Source organism: Jaculus jaculus, chromosome 17, assembly GCF_020740685.1.
Source record: "Jaculus jaculus isolate mJacJac1 chromosome 17, mJacJac1.mat.Y.cur, whole genome shotgun sequence".
NCBI classification, from domain to species: domain Eukaryota; kingdom Metazoa; phylum Chordata; class Mammalia; order Rodentia; family Dipodidae; genus Jaculus; species Jaculus jaculus.
The window spans coordinates 16,512,392-16,530,861 of NC_059118.1; the positions used below are offsets into that span (position 1 = coordinate 16,512,392).

An 18,470-nucleotide genomic window follows, 5' to 3' on the forward strand; every position below is an offset into this window, starting at 1 on the left:
AGCCATGAGCTTTTCCTGTGGATTTCTGTGGCTGTCCTGGAAATGTCTCTCTGTAGTCCCAGGTTTGCCTCTAGTTTATAGCCATCGTCCTACTTTGCCTCCCAAGTGCTGGGATTAAATGTGTGTGCCACCATGACCAGCTGTCATAAGCTTTTGATTAGAGTTTCAATACCAGGTATAAATTCCTTCCTATGGAACAGGCCTTAAATCTATTCAGAGAACAGTTGGCTTCTCCTATAAAAGACATGCCACTATTGCAACCAGTTGGTTCACACTTGACCTGGCCAGTTGGCTGTCAAGCTTGCAGAGCCAACTGCTGATTAAGACTGCTGATGACTTTTCTCCTAAAAAACAAAACAAAACAAAAAAGATGCACAAGCCTTTCCAGCACACTGACAAATAGTCAACTGGGTGGAAGCTTCCAGTTAAATTCTAGCCTCTAGTTTGATTTCTTCCCTTTCTTTCTTCTTTTTTTTTTTTTTTTTTTTTTTTTTTTTTGAGGCAGGGTTTTACTGTAGTCCAGGCTGACCTCAGTATGTAGTCTCAGGGTGGCCTTGAACTCATAGTGATTCTCCTACCTCTGCCTCCAAGTGCTCAGATTAAAGGCAACCACCATGCCCAACTTTTTTTTTAATTTTGTTTTGTTTTGTTTTATTTTTTTCTAGGTAGGGTCTTGCTGTAGCCCAGGCTGACCTGGAATTCACTATGTAGTTTCTGTGGCCTTCAAACTCATGGTGCTCTTCCTCCCTCTGCCTCCTGAGCGTTGGGATTAAAGGCATGCGTGACCAAGCCCAGATTATTTATTATTATTATTTTTTTTTTGAGGTAGGGTGTCATGCTAGCCCAGGCTGACCTGGAATTTAATATGTAGTTCCAGGGTGGCCTCAAACTCAAGGTGATCCTCTCTAGCTTTTACTTCTGCCGCCCAAGTGCTAGCATTAAATGAGTGTTTCACCACTCCTGGCCCAGCTTTATTATTTTATTTATTATTTTTTTTTTGTGTGTGTGTGTTTTTCGAGGTAGGGTCTCACATTGTCCCAGGCTGACCTGGGATTCACTATGGAGTCTCAGTGTGGCCTCAAACTCACAGTGATCCTCCTACCTCTGCTTCCCAAGTGCTAGTATTAAAGGTGTGCTCTACCACACTGGGCTATTATTTTATTTTTTTGAGGCAAGCTCAACAGACTGATATCTTCCCATCCCCCACCCACCAAAAAATAAGGTCTCACTCTAGCCCAGGCTGACCTGGAATTCCCTATGAAGTCTCAGGATGGCCGTGAACTCACGGTGATCCTCCTACCTCTGCCTCCTGAGTGCACAGACTAATCGCGTGTGCCACCATGCCTGGCCCATTGTTTATCTATTTATTTTTTTAATGAGAGAAAGTGATAGTGTGTGGGGGAGACAGAGAATTGGTATGCTGGTCCTCTCGCCACTGTAATCAAACTCGTCTTGTGCGCCACCTTGTGTGCATGAGTGACCTTGCACATGGCACCTTGTGTGTCTGGCTTATATGGGGTCTGCTGAGTTGAACACAGTTCCTTAGGGTTCACATGCAAGCTCCTCAATCACTAAGCCATTTCTCCATTTCTCAAGCCCTATTTTTATTTTGTTTTATTTTCTCTTTTTTTTTTTTTTTTTTTTTTTGAAGTAGGGTTTCACTCTAGTCCAGGCTGACCTGGAATTCACTCTGTAGTCCCAGGGTTGCCTTGAACTCAGTGATCCTCCTACCTCTGCTTCCTGAGTACTGGGATTAAAGGCATGTGTTACTACACCTGGCTTTTATTTTTAAAATTTATTTTATTTGAGAGATAGAAATAGGGACAGGAGAGAGAGGAGAGAATGGATGTGCCAGGGCCTTCAGCCACTGAAAACAAACTCCAGACACATGTGCCACCTTATGCATATGGCTTACATGGGTACTGAGGACTCAAACCTTGGTCCCTTGGCTTTACAGGCAAACACCTTAACTGCTAAGCCATCTGTCCAACCCTGTTATTTTATTTTTTGGTTTTTGAGACAGGGTCTCACAATTGGAATTCACCATGTAGTCTCAGGGTGGTCTCAAACTCATAGCAACCTTTTTACCTCTGCCTCCTGAGTGCTGGATAGTGGCACCACCTTGTCTCCTTTTTTTTTTTTTTTTTTTTTTAATATTTGAGAGAAAGAAAGAGGCAAACACAGAAAGAGATACAGAGAGAGAGAGAGAGAGAGAAAGGGAAGGAGGGAGGGAGGGAGAGAGAATGGGTGCGGCAGGGCCTCCAGCCACTGCAAATGAACTCCACCTTGTGCATCTGGCTTTATGTGTGTTCTGTGGAATTGAATGTTGGTCCTTCAGCTTTGCAGACAACTGCCTTAACTGCTGAGCCATCTCTCCAGCCCCCACCCTTTTTTTCCTTTGTTTTTTCAAGGTAGGGTCTTGCTCTACCCAGGCTGACCTGGAATTTACTATGTAGTCTCAGGATAGCCTTGAACTCATGGTGATCCTCCTATTTAGACTCCAATTCTCCCGTCTCAGCCTCTGGAATAGCCTGCAAAACCCTAATCAGCAAATAACATTTGAAGAGGTCATTCATGTAAATGACAGGATAGAAACTGAGTGTTACTGTGTTTTCTCTTTTTTTTCCAGGTAGGGTCTCAGTGTAGCAGAACTCACTCTGTTAACCTCAGGGTGACCTCAAACTCAAGCTTATCCTCCTACCTCAGCCTCTCAATTGCTGGGTTTAAAGGCATGTACAACCACACTCAGACTTTACAGAAATATTTGATTTTTTATTAATTTTTTTATTTATTTGAGAGAAAGAAAGAGGTAGAGAGCGAGAGACAGGATGGGTGCACCAGGGCCTCCAGCCGCTACAAACTCCAGATGCAGGCACCACTTGGTGGGTTTTGGGGAGTGGAACCTGGGTCCTTGGGCTTTGCAGTCAAGTACCTTAACCACTAAACCATCTCTCCAGCCTTTTTTTTTCTCTTTTTCCCTGAGATAGGGTCTTGCAAGGCAGCGTCTTGCTCTAGCCCAGGCTGCCCTGGAATTCACTGTGTAGTCTCAGGGTGGTCTCAAACTCACGGTGATCCTCTTACCTCTGCCTCCCGAGTGCTGGGATTAAAGGTGTACACTACTACACCCGGGCTCTCCAGCTTTTTTTTGTTTTATTTTATTATTGTTAACAACATATTTTGTATGGATTCATCATGTGTTGGTAACTCTTTTCCCTCCTCCCTGTCCCCATTCTGCTGGGGTCTCACTCTAGTCTAGGCTGACCTGGAATTTACTCTGTAGTCCCAAGGTTGTTCTTGAACTCACAATGATATCCCTACCTCTGCCTCCAGAGTGCATGCGCCACCATTGCCGGTGAGATCTCTTTTTGAAGGTGGAGTCCACTGACGAGCCTCATCTAGAGGACAGCATATAACTTGGAAAGGCCGATCCCCTTCGCTCACAGAACAGTAGTGGCAGAGGAGGGGAAGGAGGGGACTTATTGACTAGCAAAGGTCATCTGCCTTTCCTTCCTTTTTTTTTTTTTTTTCCCCCAAGGTAGGGTCTTGCGAGGTAGAGTCTTGCGAGGTAGAGTCTTGCTCTAGCCCAGCCTGACCTGGAATTCACGACGTAGTCTCAGGGTGGTCTCGAACTCACGGCAATCCTACCCTTGCCTCCCGAGGGCTGGGATTAAAGGTGTGAGCCACCACGTCCGGTTTCATCTGTCCTTTCTCCGGTACAGTTTCACGCTCACCTCCCTTAAAAGTTAAAAAAAAAAAAAAGGTGGTGAGGTGGGGGAAGGGGCTCAGACCAGAGGGCAGATGCTGGAGAGAGGAGGCGCGACCCCGAGCAGGGGCTGGGGAAGGCGGGTCCGAAGCCGGAGCTGGACACACACCATTCTCGGCTCTAGCAGAAACCGCGTGCATGCAGACGACCCTGTGTCCCCTCCGGAGGTTCTCGTGAAATCCGAGGCTGTGTCCCAGTGACACCCGGGGCAGTGAGAGTGAAGCTCATCGCCGCCACCCTGGCCCGCTTCCACCGAGACGCCCCCTCCCCGCACCAGCTCATCCCGCGCGCGTCCCCAGTCCTTTCGCCGGAAGTCCCCCCTGCACCCGCCGCCGCCACGTCCTCTTGGGCCTATGCCCAGGATCAGGCGCAGATTGTTCGCCTCGCTCGCGCCGCGAGCTCGTGACCGCCACGGAAAACCCAGACGGCTGAAATGCTCACCAGCCGGGTTGGCACACTTGGAAGGGCGGCGGCTGGCCCGGACCGAGAAGTGCCTGGGATAGCTTCAGCCGGACTTCCGCTACGGCACCCGGAAGGGACCGCGCTGCGGTTTGTGGGAGTTGTAGTCCGGGCCGTGGGTGGGGGGGCCCGTGGCTCATGCGCTGTGCACCGAGGCTTGTTTCACATCTGTAACAACAGGTGAATTGGGCTTTTTATTCTCTCCCTTTCGTGGCCCCTGGAGCAACCTTCAGCGGCCAGGAGTGGTCGGCGCTAGGAAGGGTACCCGGGTCCGGCCCGCTGGCCTGGTGGAGCCGTGGGAAGGAGGAGCCAGCGAGCCCGAGGAGCAGGCCAGGCATCCTAAGGCCTGCCCGTGAAGCCGGCCGGGCCGAGTCGTGGGCAGCCAGGCCTCGGCCTGCCGTTGCCATGGAGCCGGGGCGGGGCGGGGGCCAGACCGGTCCGCCCGGGCGGGCCTCGCTGCCAAGGGGCTCCGTGGTAGCCGGGAGGGAGAGACCGCTTCATTGGCGCAACAACGCCTCCGCCTCAGGGGATGCTCCGTTTCCCCTAGGCTGGGCCTTGGAGGAAGTCTCTCGAGTGCCCCGAGACCTTTGTTTGCCCCTCCTCCCGCCGTGCTGTCTGGATGGTTCCTCCTGAGGGAGGCTTGGTGCATTTGGACCCCTGTAGTTTAACCTCTTTTGCACCAACCCTTGTCACTGAAAGAGGCTAAGGGGTGAGATGTTCTTTGTTTGCTGGCGGTGAATTGCCCCATGTTGCAGGGAAAGACCTAATGCATGTTTGAGTCCTTTGTTTGCAGTGAACTGGAGTCCCAGGAGTCCTCAGAATGGTCAAACCAAGGCTGTGTCGTCAACATGCTTTCTAGCTGTTTCACTCGTGCCAACATCTGTCAGTTAATTGCAATTTTCCAAGGCAGATGAGATGTGCCACCTTTCACCTCCAGTTCACTGTTACCAGGTAGACTTGCAACCTCCCAACTTGTTTTTGGATGCAGTCTACTGGCCAGAGTGAAATGATCGATTATCTGATGATGGTTTCCTTTGCTTTTTCTTGGAATACGTTGACCCCACTGTCATTGTGAGTTTTGACTACATCTTATAATTGACACTCAAAGTCTTGACGTTTCCAGAGAGTTCTTGCAAGAAAGATTCTTTTTTTCTGATACATATAGTATTTGGCATTTATGATCGTTCTCTTTACTTGTGCATTTACATCTTTTGCTGCATTGCCTATCTATGTAGGCCCATCCTTTTTTCCTATCCCCCCAAGATCATTTACTCTCCAAGTTTTTTTATATTTCTCAAGTGGTGGTTCCAAGTTTTATCAGCAGTTGTACCCTTCTTGTGACTTTGAAGCTGTCAGTATAAAACGTAATCTCAGGGAATTGAGCTTGGATAATACCTTTAAAAGGGATAATACCTTGAACATTGTGTAAGTAGTATTCAACATCACTGCTATTTTTCCTGTTTGGAAAAGTAATTGCTTTAGATAGATTCATATTGTAGTTATGAGATTAGGAAAGTGAAGCTGATTGTGCTCTGGGGCTTTGAGAAAATGTTTCTGGAGGTCTACAAACCTTCCTTTACCTTGAAATCCTGGTGTCTTACAGGTGCTGGTGTAGGTCAACTCACATTTGATGGGTCTTGAAGTGAGGCCATTCTGTTCACTGTTGTGTGTGTCATGCCACTAACAAGACTTGTTCTTGTTAGAGTTAGAAAAGGCATTTCTATGAGTGATACACTTTACATCCCTGTGGGGACCACCACTCCAGTGACCCCTGTATTATATTTCCCAGGAGGAGGCCCAGCCCCGTGATGAGGAATAGCAAGGAGAGAATTCAGCACCAGTTGAAAAGCTTACAAAATCGGAGCTCCTTACTGCTTTTATAAGGTAAGTTGACTTAGACTTGCTCCACCAAGCCATAGTGGGTTTCACGCTTAGCCACACTGTGGCTGTCTTAGAAGAGGATTATCATTCTTAAGAAGTCATTATGGGGTCTCTGGGTTGGAATTATTCTTTAGTCTTATCTGAAGCTAAGTTGTACATGACATCATAAAGAATTTTGCTTAACTCTAAATTACTTAAGACTGAACCCACACAAGTTTTTTTTTTCTTTCGAGGTAGGGTCTTGCTGTAGCCCAGGCTGACCAGAGTTCACTACGTAGTCTCAGGCTGGCCTTGAACTCATGGCAATCCTCCTACCTTTACCTCCCAACTCTCGAGTGCTGGGGTTAAGGGTGTGCGCCACTGTGCTGGCTACTTTCTTTTTTGGGGGGGGGGTGGTGTTTCAAGATAGGGTTTCACTCTAGCCCAGGCTGACTTGGAAATCACTATGTGGTCTCAGGCTGGCCTCGAACTCAGAGCAATCCTCCTACCTCTGCCTGCGGAGTGCTGGGATTAAAGGCGTGTACCACCACACCCAGCTAAGGCTTATTTTGATCTCTATGAAATACTCTAGAGAACCATGAAATATTTATCTTATTTTATTCAAAAAATTTTTATTTATTTACAAGCAGAAAGAGAGATGTAGGGAGGGAGGGGAGAGGGAAAGATGGAGAAAGAATGGGCACACCAGGGCCTCCAGCCACTGCAAACAAACTCCAGATGCATGTGCCACTTTGCACATCTGGTTTTACGTGGGTACTGAGGAATCAAACCTGAGTCATCAGGCTTTGCAGGCAAGCGCCTTAACTGCTAAACTATCTGTTCAGCCCTTTTAAATTTATTTTAAATTGTTTATTTATTTGAAAGCAGAGCGAGAGAGAAGAGACAGTGAGTAGACATGCCAAGGCCTCCTGCTGCTGCAAACAAACTCCAAATGTATGCGCCACTTTGTATATCTGGCCTTACTTAGATAATAGGGTATCAAATCCAGATCTTTATACTTCACACAAGCAAGAGCCTTAACTGCTGAGCCATCTCTCCAGACCCACCATGAAGTGTTTTTTTAATTAAGTAGAAACTTTGTATGGACATATCATGTGTTGGTACAACCATTTCTCTCCTCCCTGCATCCAACAATAAACTATTTGTTTTATAAAGAAACTGGAACTTTTTTATTATTTTATTTTATTTTATTTTATTTTATTTTATTTATTTGGGAGAGAAAGAGGAAGATGCAGATAGAGAAAATGGGTGCACCAGGGCCTCTAGCCACTGCAAACAAACTACAGACACATGCGCCCCCTTGTGCATCGGGCTTACGTGGGTCCTAGGGAATTGATCTGGTGTCCTTAGGCTTTTCAGGCAAATGCCTTAACCACTAAGTCATTTCCCCAGCCCATAAAGTATTTTTTAAAATTATTTTATTTATTTATTTGAGAGAGAGAGAGAGGGAGGGAGAAAGAGGAAGAGGCAGGTAGAGATTGAAAGTAGACATGCCACAGCCTCCAGCCACTGCAAAGGAACCCCAGATGCATGTGCCACCTTGTGTATCTGGCTCACTGGTGGGTACTAGGGAATCAAACCTGGGTCTTAAGGCTTTGCAGACAAGTGCCTGAACCACTAAGCCATATCTACAGACCATCATAAAGACTTTTCAAGGTAGGGTCTCACTCTACTTGAGACTGACCTCAAGTAGATGGCCTCAAACTCACAGTGATCTTCCTATTCCTGCCTCCCAAGTGCTGGGTTTAAAGGTGTGCACCACCACACCAGGCCCATAAAGTATTTTAAGTGAGATATTTTGACATCTGCTATCTTATATGGTATTTTTTTTTTTTAAGATTACCACAGGAAAAGATACTGGTGTATGAGCCTTGATTGATGTGGAGAGGATGAGAAACTTTAAATATAAAACAGCTGGGTGTGGTGGCACATGCCTTTAATCCCAGCGCTCTGGAGGTCAGAGGAAGGAGGATCGCTGTGAGTTTGAGGCCACACTGAGACTACAGAGTGAATTCCATGACAGCCTGGGCTACAGTGAGACCCTACCTTGGAACACCCCCAAAAAAAGAAAGTATTTTTTTCTGAGTTTGGGATATATATTTCAGTCATAGAGTGCTTGTTTATCATGTGCAAGGCTGTCTTACCAGAAAAGAAAACACAGAAATAAAGTATTGTTTCTTTATTTGGCATTTGGAGGTAGGGTTTCGCTGTAGCCCAGGTTGACTTGTAATTCCCTCTGTAGTCTCAGGCTGGCCCCAAACTCACAGCAGTCCTCCTACCTCTGACCTCCAGAATGCTGGGATTAAAGGCGTGTACTACCAGGTCCAGCTCTTGTTCTTGTTTTTGGCAAGCAGAGAGAGTGGGTGAGCCAGGGCCTCTAGCCACTGCAAATGAATTCCAGATGCATGCACCACTTTGTTCATCTGGCTTTACATGGGTGTTGGGGAATCGAACTCAGGTCATTAGGTTTTGCAGACAAATGTCTTAACCACTGAGCCATCTCCAGCCCCTTTCATCTTGTTTTGAGGCAGGACCTCTCTCTACTGCATTTGTCAGAACTGGCCCATGAGCTTTGTGATTCTCCTTTGTCTCCCTCCCTTCTTGCCATATGCACTGTAATTATAAATGCTAGCACTACAGGTCCAGCTTTATGCAGGTTCTGGAGAGATAAACTCAGAGCAAGTCCTTTAGCTACAGAACCATCTCCCTAGCCCAAGATGTTTTATATTATATTTTTTAAATTATTATTATTATTATTATTATTTTGGTTTTTCGAGGTAGGGTCTCACTCTGTCTCAGGCTGACCTGTGTTTTTTATTTTAAAATGCTCAAGTTTTCTTTAAAATTAGAATCCTAAATTATGCCCTTTTTATTTTAACTTACCTAGAAGGGGTTTGTAGAATGTAACTTCTTAAAGTAAATTGTACCAACATTGATATTGTATTGAAGTTTTCTCTCTGAGCTACCATATCTTATCGGCTGAAATTTCCGGCATCCCTCGGGGAGAGGAGGCCATCAGGGCAGACCTGCTATGGACCTGAAAGATTCGGCCCCAGGTTAGCCCTCCACTCCCCCCTCCCTGTGATTATGAGAGGGAATAGTAGTCAGGAGTTGATGTAGGCCCCATTAGACTCCTAGCAGTGTTGGACATTAATATGCTAAGACATTGTATAGATTTTTTTTTTTGTTTGGTTTTGTTTTTTTGTTTTTCTTTCTTTTTTTTTAATTAATTAATTTATTTATTTGAGAGCGACAGACACAGAGAGAAAGACAGATAGAGGGAGAGAGAGAGAATGGGCGTGCCAGGGCTTCCAGCCTCTGCAAACGAACTCCAGACGTGTGCGCCCCCTTGTGCATCTGGCTAACGTGGGACCTGGGGAACCGAGCCTCGAACCGGGGTCCTTAGGCTTCACAGGCAAGCGCTTAACCATTAAGCCATCTCTCCAGCCCTGTTTTTTTGTTTTTCAAGGTAGGGTCTCACTCTGGTCGAGGCTGACCTGGTATGTAGATGTTTTTAAACTAAAGCCAGTAAAGGTTACTACCCTTAATCCAGGAGTAGTATATCATTACAAAGATCTGAAAGTCTGAGTTTGAGTATTTTTTCAAAACAAAACTGCTCAATGATAAGTGTTACTTTTTTCCCTCCTATATATATGTAAGTGAGTTTGAGGCCATCCTGTGTGCCATGAGACCCTGTTATAAAACAAAAAAATTTAAGTTAAAAAAAAAAGTGCTAGTAAGAAAATATAGCCAGGTATGGTGGCGTATGCCTTTAATCCCAGCACACGGGCTGAGGCAGGAGGATAGAAAGTTTGAGGCGAGCCTGAACTCTAATCACACACCGTGTGTAGGGCAGTGAACAGCACTAAGCTTTTAGACAGTAGCTGTGCTCTAATGTAACACTGATATTTTTTGTTTTGTTTTATTTTTTTGGATTTTCAAGTGAGGGTCTCACTCTAGTTCAGGCTGACTTGGAATTCATTGTGTAGTCTCAGGGTGGCCTCGAACTCATGGCAATCCTCCAACCTCAGCCTCCCGAGTGCTGGGATTAAAGGTGTGCGCCACCATGCCCAGCACATTTATAATTTTTAATCATGTTAGCAGTTACCAAATTTATAATTTACTTCATAGAGAACTTCATTACGATTTTATTTTTGTTGTTTGTTGTTTGTTTTTTGTTTTGTTGAGGTAGGGTCTTAGTCTAGTTCAGGCTGGCCTGGTAATCACTTCGTAGTCTCAGGGTGGCTTTCAACTCACGGTGATCCTCCTAACTCAGCCTCCCCAAGTGTTGGAATTAAAGGTGTATGCCTCCACACCTGCATGAAAAGCTTTTTTTTCTTTTGGGTTTTTCAAGGTAGGGTTTCACTCTAGTCCAGGCTAACCTGGAATTCACTATGTAGTTTCAGGGTGGCCTCCAACTCACTGTGATCCTCCTACCTCTGCCTCCAGAGTGCTGGGATTAAAGGCATGTGCTGCTGTGCCCGGTTTAAATTTGTTGTTGTTGTTGTTTAGTTTTATTTATTTATTTGAGAGTGACAGACAGACAGAAAGAAGCAGGTAGAGAGAGAGAGAGAGAGAGAGAGAAAATGGGCATGCCAGGGCCTCCAGCCATTGCAAACAAACTCCAGATGCATGAGCCACCTTGTGCATCTGGCTAAGGTGGGTCCTGGGGAACTGAACCTCGAACCAGGGTCCTTAGGTTTCACAGGTTTCACAGGCAAGCGCTTAACCACTAAGCCATCTCGCCAGGCCATGAAAAGCTTTTTATTCTGAATATTTGCATACTATTTTAGATAAAAATTAATTATTTTATGTATTTGAGAGACAGAGAGAGGGGAAAAAAAAGAGGCAGATAGGGAGAGAGAGAGAATGGGCTCTCCAGGACCTTTAGCCGCTGCAAACAAATTCCAGATGCATGCCCCAACTTGAGCATCTGGCTGAACCTGGGTCCTTTGGCTTTGTAGGCAAGCGCCTTAACAATAAGCCATCTCTCCAGCCCTATATAGTTACCTTCAGATACCGTCAGTAAGTGTCATTCTTAGGGGCTTGACTAGGTTTTGTGACAACCCACTAAAGTTTATCCTTAAGGTAGTCTGCAGTTACATTTCCTAATGCTACTTAAGACAGGAGATTCCTATGGAATTTTTTTTTTTTTTTTTCCCTTGGAAATCCTGAGGAAACTCACAAGTTCTGTAATGAGATGGAAGTATATTATATGTCACAAGAGTCTGCATCGCTTTCTGTTTAACAGGGCTCAGGCAGTTTTAGGACAGCGAAAAGAAAAAAGCTCTCAGTTAGAAAGCAGCAAGGACACGCAGTTACTTTAGAGTGGAGCTGGCCTTCCTGTTCTTAGGACTGGGGCGCAGCCATGGGGCTCACTAAAGAAGAGCTCCATGTTTCTCATCCTCTGGTCAGGGCTGTCTGTTACTGAAGCCTTTGTGGGTTCTTGGACCAGGAACAGTAACCGACCGTCGCCTTTCCACTTTTCTTCTCAGGATTCCAGCTTTCCCTCCTGGCCAGAAATGTTCAGCCTGGACTCATTCAGAAAAGGTAAGAATGTAACTGTGCATGTGACTCTCAGTCATGGGCCACTGCGCAGGCTGTGAACACCCCTCCCTAGTCCTCCTAGACTTTCCAAAGCTTTCTCCTGTAGCCTTGAGCATGAGCTGATAACCTTTGTCATCCTTTGCTCTGGCCTCTGTGTATGTTTGTAGTCCTCCACACAAAATGTCTCTACTACCTACACACTGCTTACCAAAAGCATGCCTGGTTTTCTAGATAGTATTTCATACTACCTCCTCCATGAGCCCTTACTGAGTTTGTTGAGGAAATGTGGCCTGTCTCCAACTTTCCTCAGCATCATATCCATGTTTTCTGTTCCAAATCAGTCTTTTGTTTTGTTTCTGTAGTAGGGTCTCGCTCGCTCTAGTCCAGGTGGACCTGAAATTCCCTACGTAGTATCAAGCTGGCCTTGAACTCAACAGTGATCCCCCTGCTTCTGCTTTCCGAGTGCTGTGTGCCTCCACGCCTGGCCAGTTTTTTTTTTTTTTTTTTTTTCCCCAAAGTAGGATCTCGCTGTAGCCCAGGCTTCCTACCCCTGCCTCCCAAGTGCTGGGATTAAATGTGCATGCCGCCACAACCGACTGTTTTTTGTTTTTTTCTTTTTTAAGGTAGGGTATCATTCTAGCCCAGGCTGACCTGCAATTCACTCTGTAGTATCATGGTGGTAATCTTCCTCTGTTGGCCTCCCAAGTGCTGGGATTAAAGGCATATGGCACCATGCGCAGCCTTTGTTTTGTTTTTAAGGTAGCATTTTGTTCTAGCTCAAGTTGACCTGAAATTCACTATGTAGTCTCAGGCAATCCTCTTGCCTTTGCTTCCCAAGTACCCAACTCAATCTTTGCATCACTAAGTTGCAAGCTTTTATCTTCCATAGTGGGCACAACATTTTGCCCATGGTAAGCTTTATTAAGCCCTGGTAGACGTAGATCGCATCACTGTTACATTAATGGTCGCAGGACCTCCATCCAGTCTTGAAATGGGCGGTCTCCAGCAGAGGAGGTGAGGGATTGAGTAAGCCATGGCAGGTGGAGCTCTGGCAGGGCTTCCGGGTGGGGTTAGTGTCCACTTACAAGAGGTGATATAGCTGGTGAGAATTTCAGGGGCAGATCCTGAGAGCTTCGACTGCTGCACACAGGAATGAGGCTCCCGATGTAAAAGCTGACCCTGAGGCTCTGGACTGAGCCTGTTTTACAAACAGATCAGAACCAGAACAGAATTTCCTCAATGCTGATTGATTAAATAGATCCTTCCAAGTGTGCTTTCTCTCTGGGTTATGTTCCTAGAAGTCTGGGAACCTTTGCCCAAGTGGTGCCCTGTGGGATCTCCAGCCCCTCTCTTTTTAATTCTTGTGTGTATGTGCACATGAACACACATACAGGGCCTGTTGCCACTGCAAATGGATGCCACAGTGCTTGTTCCTCTTTTTGCTTGTGCCTTACATGGTTTTCTTGGGAGTTGAACGTGGGCCAGGAGGCTTTTGTAAGCAAGCACCTTTAACCACCGAGCCACCTTCCCAGTCTGTTGGTCAGTATTTCTTTACAAGAGCTGTGACTTGGCTTCCTAGGGCTTGATTTGGATTTCCGTCAGGGGTGACATCATCATTGTGGTTTTGCAGGAGGCAATGTGGCCTTACTGAGCAAAATCCCTGGGCCCAGATTCCTGGTTCATATCCTAGCTCTGTCCCATATTGGCTAGGGCTCTGGCTAGAGCTTCTCTGTGGCCTTCTTTCTTCTTTCTTTCTTTCTTTCTTTCTTTCTTTCTTTCTTTCTTTCTTTCTTTTTTTCTTTCTTTTTTCTTTTCAAATTTTTATTAACAACTTCCATGATTATAAAAAAAATCCCATGGTAATGCCCCCCCCCCCACACACTTTCCTCTTTGAAACTCCATTCTCCATCATATCCCCTCCCCCTCTCAATCAGTCTCTTTTATTTTGATATCCTGATCTTTTCCTCCTATTGTGATGGTCTTGTGTAGGTAGTGTCAGGCACTGTGATGGATGTCCAGACCATTTTGTGTCTGGAGGGAGCGCGTTCTAAGGAGTCCTACCCTTCCTTTGGCTCTTCCATTCTTTCCGCCACCTCTTCCACAATGGGCCCTGAGCCTTGGAGGTTGTGATATATTGTAGTACTGAGCACTCCTGTCACTTCTTTCCAGCACCATGATGCCTTCTGAGTCATCCCAAGGTCACTGTCATCTGAAAAGAGAAGATTCTCTACCAAAAGTGAGAGTAGCATTAATATAAGGGTATGAACATTAAGAGAAGTGCTTACTGAGCAGTCTGATAAGAATAGTATATACCTTTAGTGGCCCACTTTCTTATTAAGTAGGTACAATCACTGTATCTGTCTTCCAGGGTAGTTAACTCATGTAAAGAGGCTAGAGCAGTCTAGACCCCTTGTAAACTCTCAGTGCACACCACGATTAAGTATCTTCAGGGCCTCATACTGATTCTGAATTTTGGTTGGCTTACAGGTGAGGACTATCTGGTTATCAACAGTCTTGTTTGTTTTTATGTTGAAACAAGCTATCACTATCACTATTTTAGGCTATCCCAGGCTGGCCTCAAACTTAACAGTGAATCTTTTATCTCAGATTTTCTTCAGGCAAACCTGTCTTTTTGGAGTCTGGAGAGGTAGCGTAGTGGTTAAGGGGCTTGCCTGGGAAGCCTAAGGACCCAGCCAGATTTGATACCCCAAGACCCATGCAAGCTAGATGCACAAGGTGGCACACGTCTGGAGTTCGTTTACAGTGGCTAGAGGCCCTGACATGCTAATTCTCTCTATTTCTTTCTCTCTCTGTCAAATGAATATAAATATTATGAATGAATAAAAATAAAAATGAAACATTTTTAAAATATTAGGAAAAAAAACCCTGTCTTTTTGGTGTTTTTTTTAATTTATTTTTTTGCTCTATAGCTGAAAATTTTCCTTGTTTTTGGAATGCTAGTAATACTTGTCATTTCCATCATGCCTTTGGCAGTTGGTTGTGTTTGGCTTTGATGTTTATTGTTGTATGGGATGTTCTTTATTTATTTTTTGTATATATTTGTTCTTGTATTAGTCAGGGTTCTCTAGAGGAACAGAACTGCTAGAATGAATTATTTAAAAAGGGGATTTATTGGATAAGCTTACAGTAGTCCATTAGCAGTTGCAGGCCCAAGAATCACCGAACCTGGTAGCTGCTCAGTCCTGGTGTCCAGAAGCCTTAGCAGTCCTGACCCGCACTGCAGATGGTGCAGGGAAGCCTGGCAGCTTCCTGAGGAGCTGCTGGGTCTTCAGTTGATGCTGGTCTTCAGTCCGCACTGGTCTTCAATCCACATTGGAAGGTAGCGAGCAGCTTGGCAGCCAAGTGGAAGGGAGGAAGGAAGGAACTCTTTTTACCCAGAGCTTCTTTATATCAAGTCCCCCTCTGAGCTGGACCACCCACTCTGGGGGAAGGGCTCACCCTGGGGGAAAGACTTCTTCCTTTAGTTAATCCTTCCTACAAGCAACCTGTGGATTACTAAATAGGTCAAGTTGACAACACTTTAACTATGATAGTTCTTCACAATGAGATTATAAGCTTTATAAGATGTTTTAAAGCCAGGTGTAGTGGCATATGTCTTTAGGCCCAGCACTGAGGAGGAGAAGTAGGGGGCTTGATTGCTGTGAGATCTGGTCTAGCCTAGGACAGCATCATTCTAGGGCAGCCTGGGTTAGAGGGAGAGCCTACTTCCAAGGGGAGAGGGAGAAGGTGTTTCAAATCATGAAAGGAAACATGGTGAAAAGCTTGTGGCTCTTAAGTCAGACTGGCTGGTGCTCCATACTGGTTATTTCCGTTTGTTTACTTGTTTGTTTTCCAGGGTAGGGTCTCACTCTAGTCCATTCTGACCTGAGATTAACTATGTAGTCTCAGGGTGGCCTAAAATTCTCGGTGATCCTCTTACCTCTACCTCCCCAGTGCTGGGATTAAAGGCACATGCCACCATGACTGGCTCCTTTTAAGCTTTTTATTTTTATTTTTAAATATTTTTTATTTCTTTGAGAGAGGGAGCAAATGGATGTGTCAGGGCCTTCAGCCACTACAAATGAACTCCAGACACATGCACCATCTTCTGCATCTGGCTTATGTGGGTCCTGGGGAATTGAACCTGGATTCTTTGGCTTTGCAGACAAGTGCCTTAAATGCTATGCCATTCCTTTAGCTCCAAACTTTTTTTTTTTTAATTTGTTAGAGAGCAAGAGAAAGAGAGATAAAGAGAGGCAGATATAGAGAGAATGGGCATGCCAGTGCCTTCAACTGCTGCAAACTCCAGATACATGTGCCACCTTGTACATCTGGGCTTACGTGGACCCTGGAGAATTGAACCTGGGTCCTTTGGCTTCACAGGAAGTGCCTTAACCACTAAGCCACCTCTCCAGCCGCCCCCCCCCCCAAATTTTGTTTATTTGTTTGAGAGAGTGAATGGGCATGTCATATGAACTCCAGATGCATATGCCACCCTGTGCATCTGGTTTACATGGGTCCTGGGGAATTGAACCTGGGTCTTTTGGATTTGTAGGCAGGCACCTTAATCACTAAGTCATTTCCCAAGGTTTCCAGCCCCCTTTTTACTTTTTATTTGAAGACAAGGTTTCACGAAATTGCCCAGGATGGTCTTGAATTTGCTCTATAGCCCACACATACCTTGAACTTGTGATACTTCTGCCTCAGTCTTGAGCGTAGCAAGGATTACAGGCCTGCGTCACCAGGATCCACTCATGCCAAGCTCTTGATAAACACAAATAGGTTGATCTGTCTTGTCTGTTTATCTATCATCTATTTATATTTTCTATTTTATTTTATTTATTTGAAAGAATTAGAGAGAGACTGAGAATGGGTGCAACCGGGCCTCCAGCCACTGCAAACGAACTCCAGACACATGCACCACCTTGTACAACTGGCTTACATGGGTTCTGGGGAATCAAGCTTGAGTTCTTTAGCTTTGCAGGCAAGCACCTTAACCACTAAGCTATTCCGCCAGCCCTGTATTTTCTTTTTTAAGACAGAGTGAGAATTGGTGTGCCAGGGCCTCTAGCCACTGCAGTTGAACTCCAGATGCATGTGCTACCTTGTACACATGTGTGACTTGTGCAGATACATTTGGCTTTTGTGGATTCTGGGGAGTTGAACTGGGTCCTTAGGGTTTGCAAGCAAGTGCCTTATCTGCTAAGCCATCTCTCTAGCCCTGTTGATCTAGTTTTTTTCTTTTTTGATTTTTCAAGGTAGAGCTTCTCTCCAGCCTAGACTGACGTGGAATTCACTGTGTAGTCTCAGGGTGGCCTCTAACTCATGGCATTTCTCCTACCTCTGCTTCCCAAGTGCTGTTAAAGGTGTGTGCCACCACACCCAGCTCAGTTGCTCTTTTCTTTTTTGGAGGGGTGGATTTTCAAGGTAGGGTTTCACTCTAACTCAGGCTGACCTGGAATTCACTATGTAGTCTCAGGGTGGCCTCGAACTCAAGGCGATCCTCCTCTGCAGGCATTCTCCACCATGCCCAGCTCAGTTGATCTATTTTCTTAAATTTTTTTTGTTTATTCTTATTTATTTATTTGAAAGCAACATATACATATACGTATGTGTATATGTATATGTATATGTATATATATATATATATATATAGAGAGAGAGAGAGAGAACATGAAAATGGGTGCCCCAGGGCCTTTGGCCACTGTAAACAGACTCCAGACGCATGCACCCCCTTGTGCATCTGGCTAATGTGGGTCCTGTGGAATCGAGCCTCGAACCGGGGCCCTTAAGCTTCACAGGCAAGCGCTTAACCACTAAGCCATCTCTCCAGGCCAGTTGATCTATTTTTGATATAGCCCTGTAGCCAGTGGTTTGCTGGAGAGCTACAGCCTGTCGTCAGCATGCTGTGTTCTGTGAGGATTGAGCTCCTGCTACATGTATGATATAAGGGTGAAGACAGCTGCATTTCATATGTGATCCCTGATACGCAGGAGCTCACAGTCTCAATGGGATGTGTCCTTTGTTAGTCGTGATGGAAGCAGCAATAGCAGTTCCCTCTGGCACTGTGGGAAAGTCTGCTGGACCTTGTGGCTGTCTTCCACATTTCCTACTGTGCAGTTCAATAGAGCTACTGGTTCCTTCCATGTGAAGCACTCATTCCTGACAAGTTATCTATTGCTGCCATTTGGGTTCCCCCCTCCCCTTTTGAATTTTTCAAGGTAGGGTCTCGCTCAAGCCCTGGCTGACCTGGAATTAGACTCAGGGTGAGCTCAAACTCATAGGGAACCGCCTACCTCAGCCTCCGAAGTGATCACATTAAAGGCATGTGATACCAGGGCAGGCAGAGAGAGAGAGAGAGAGAGAGAGAGAGAGAGAGAGAGAGAAGAGCTGCACCAGGGCCTTGTAGCTGCAGCAGATGAGCTCCATATGCATGGGTCATGTTGTGTGTCTGGCTTTATATGTATTCTGGTTAATTGAACCTGGGCCAGAAGGCTTTACAAACAACTGTTTTCAGCCACTGAGCCACAGCCAGCCTGCCTGCCTTCCTTCCTTTCTTCCTTCCTTTTTTCCTGAGGTAGGGTCTCACTCTAGCTCAGGCTGACCTGCAATTCACTATGTAGCCTCAGGGTGGCCTCAAACTCATGGTGATCCTCCTACCTCTGCCTGGGATTAAAGACGTGTGCCACCATGCTGGGCTTCCACAGCCTTTTCCATAGGCTGTCAGTCTCTGCTGCTGGGCCGTGGGTGACCTGGACCCCATGTTGCATTGGGTGGCACCTGGTGAAAAATTTCAAAACCAGACTGGGGAGATGGCACA

At 45.7% G+C, this 18,470-nt stretch overlaps 1 protein-coding gene across 4 annotated transcripts in view; it reads left to right on the forward strand.

Moving 5' to 3' along the window:
- Positions 1 to 4,328: 4,328 nt before the first annotated feature.
- Dhx30 (DExH-box helicase 30) overlaps positions 4,329 to 18,470 on the forward strand; it is a 45,887-nt gene continuing 31,745 nt past the window's right edge. For 2 of the 4 annotated variants that reach the window (XM_045136873.1, XM_045136876.1), the window contains exons 1-2: positions 9,052 to 9,159; positions 11,599 to 11,653. In XM_045136873.1, the coding sequence (XP_044992808.1) occupies positions 9,135 to 9,159; positions 11,599 to 11,653 (80 nt within the window). In that variant the 5' untranslated portion in view covers positions 9,052 to 9,134. Of the gene's footprint in view, positions 4,403 to 4,731; positions 4,932 to 6,011; positions 6,107 to 9,051; positions 9,160 to 11,598; positions 11,654 to 18,470 lie in introns of those variants that run through there. The other 2 variants (XM_045136874.1, XM_045136875.1) reach the window with 2 other exon arrangements.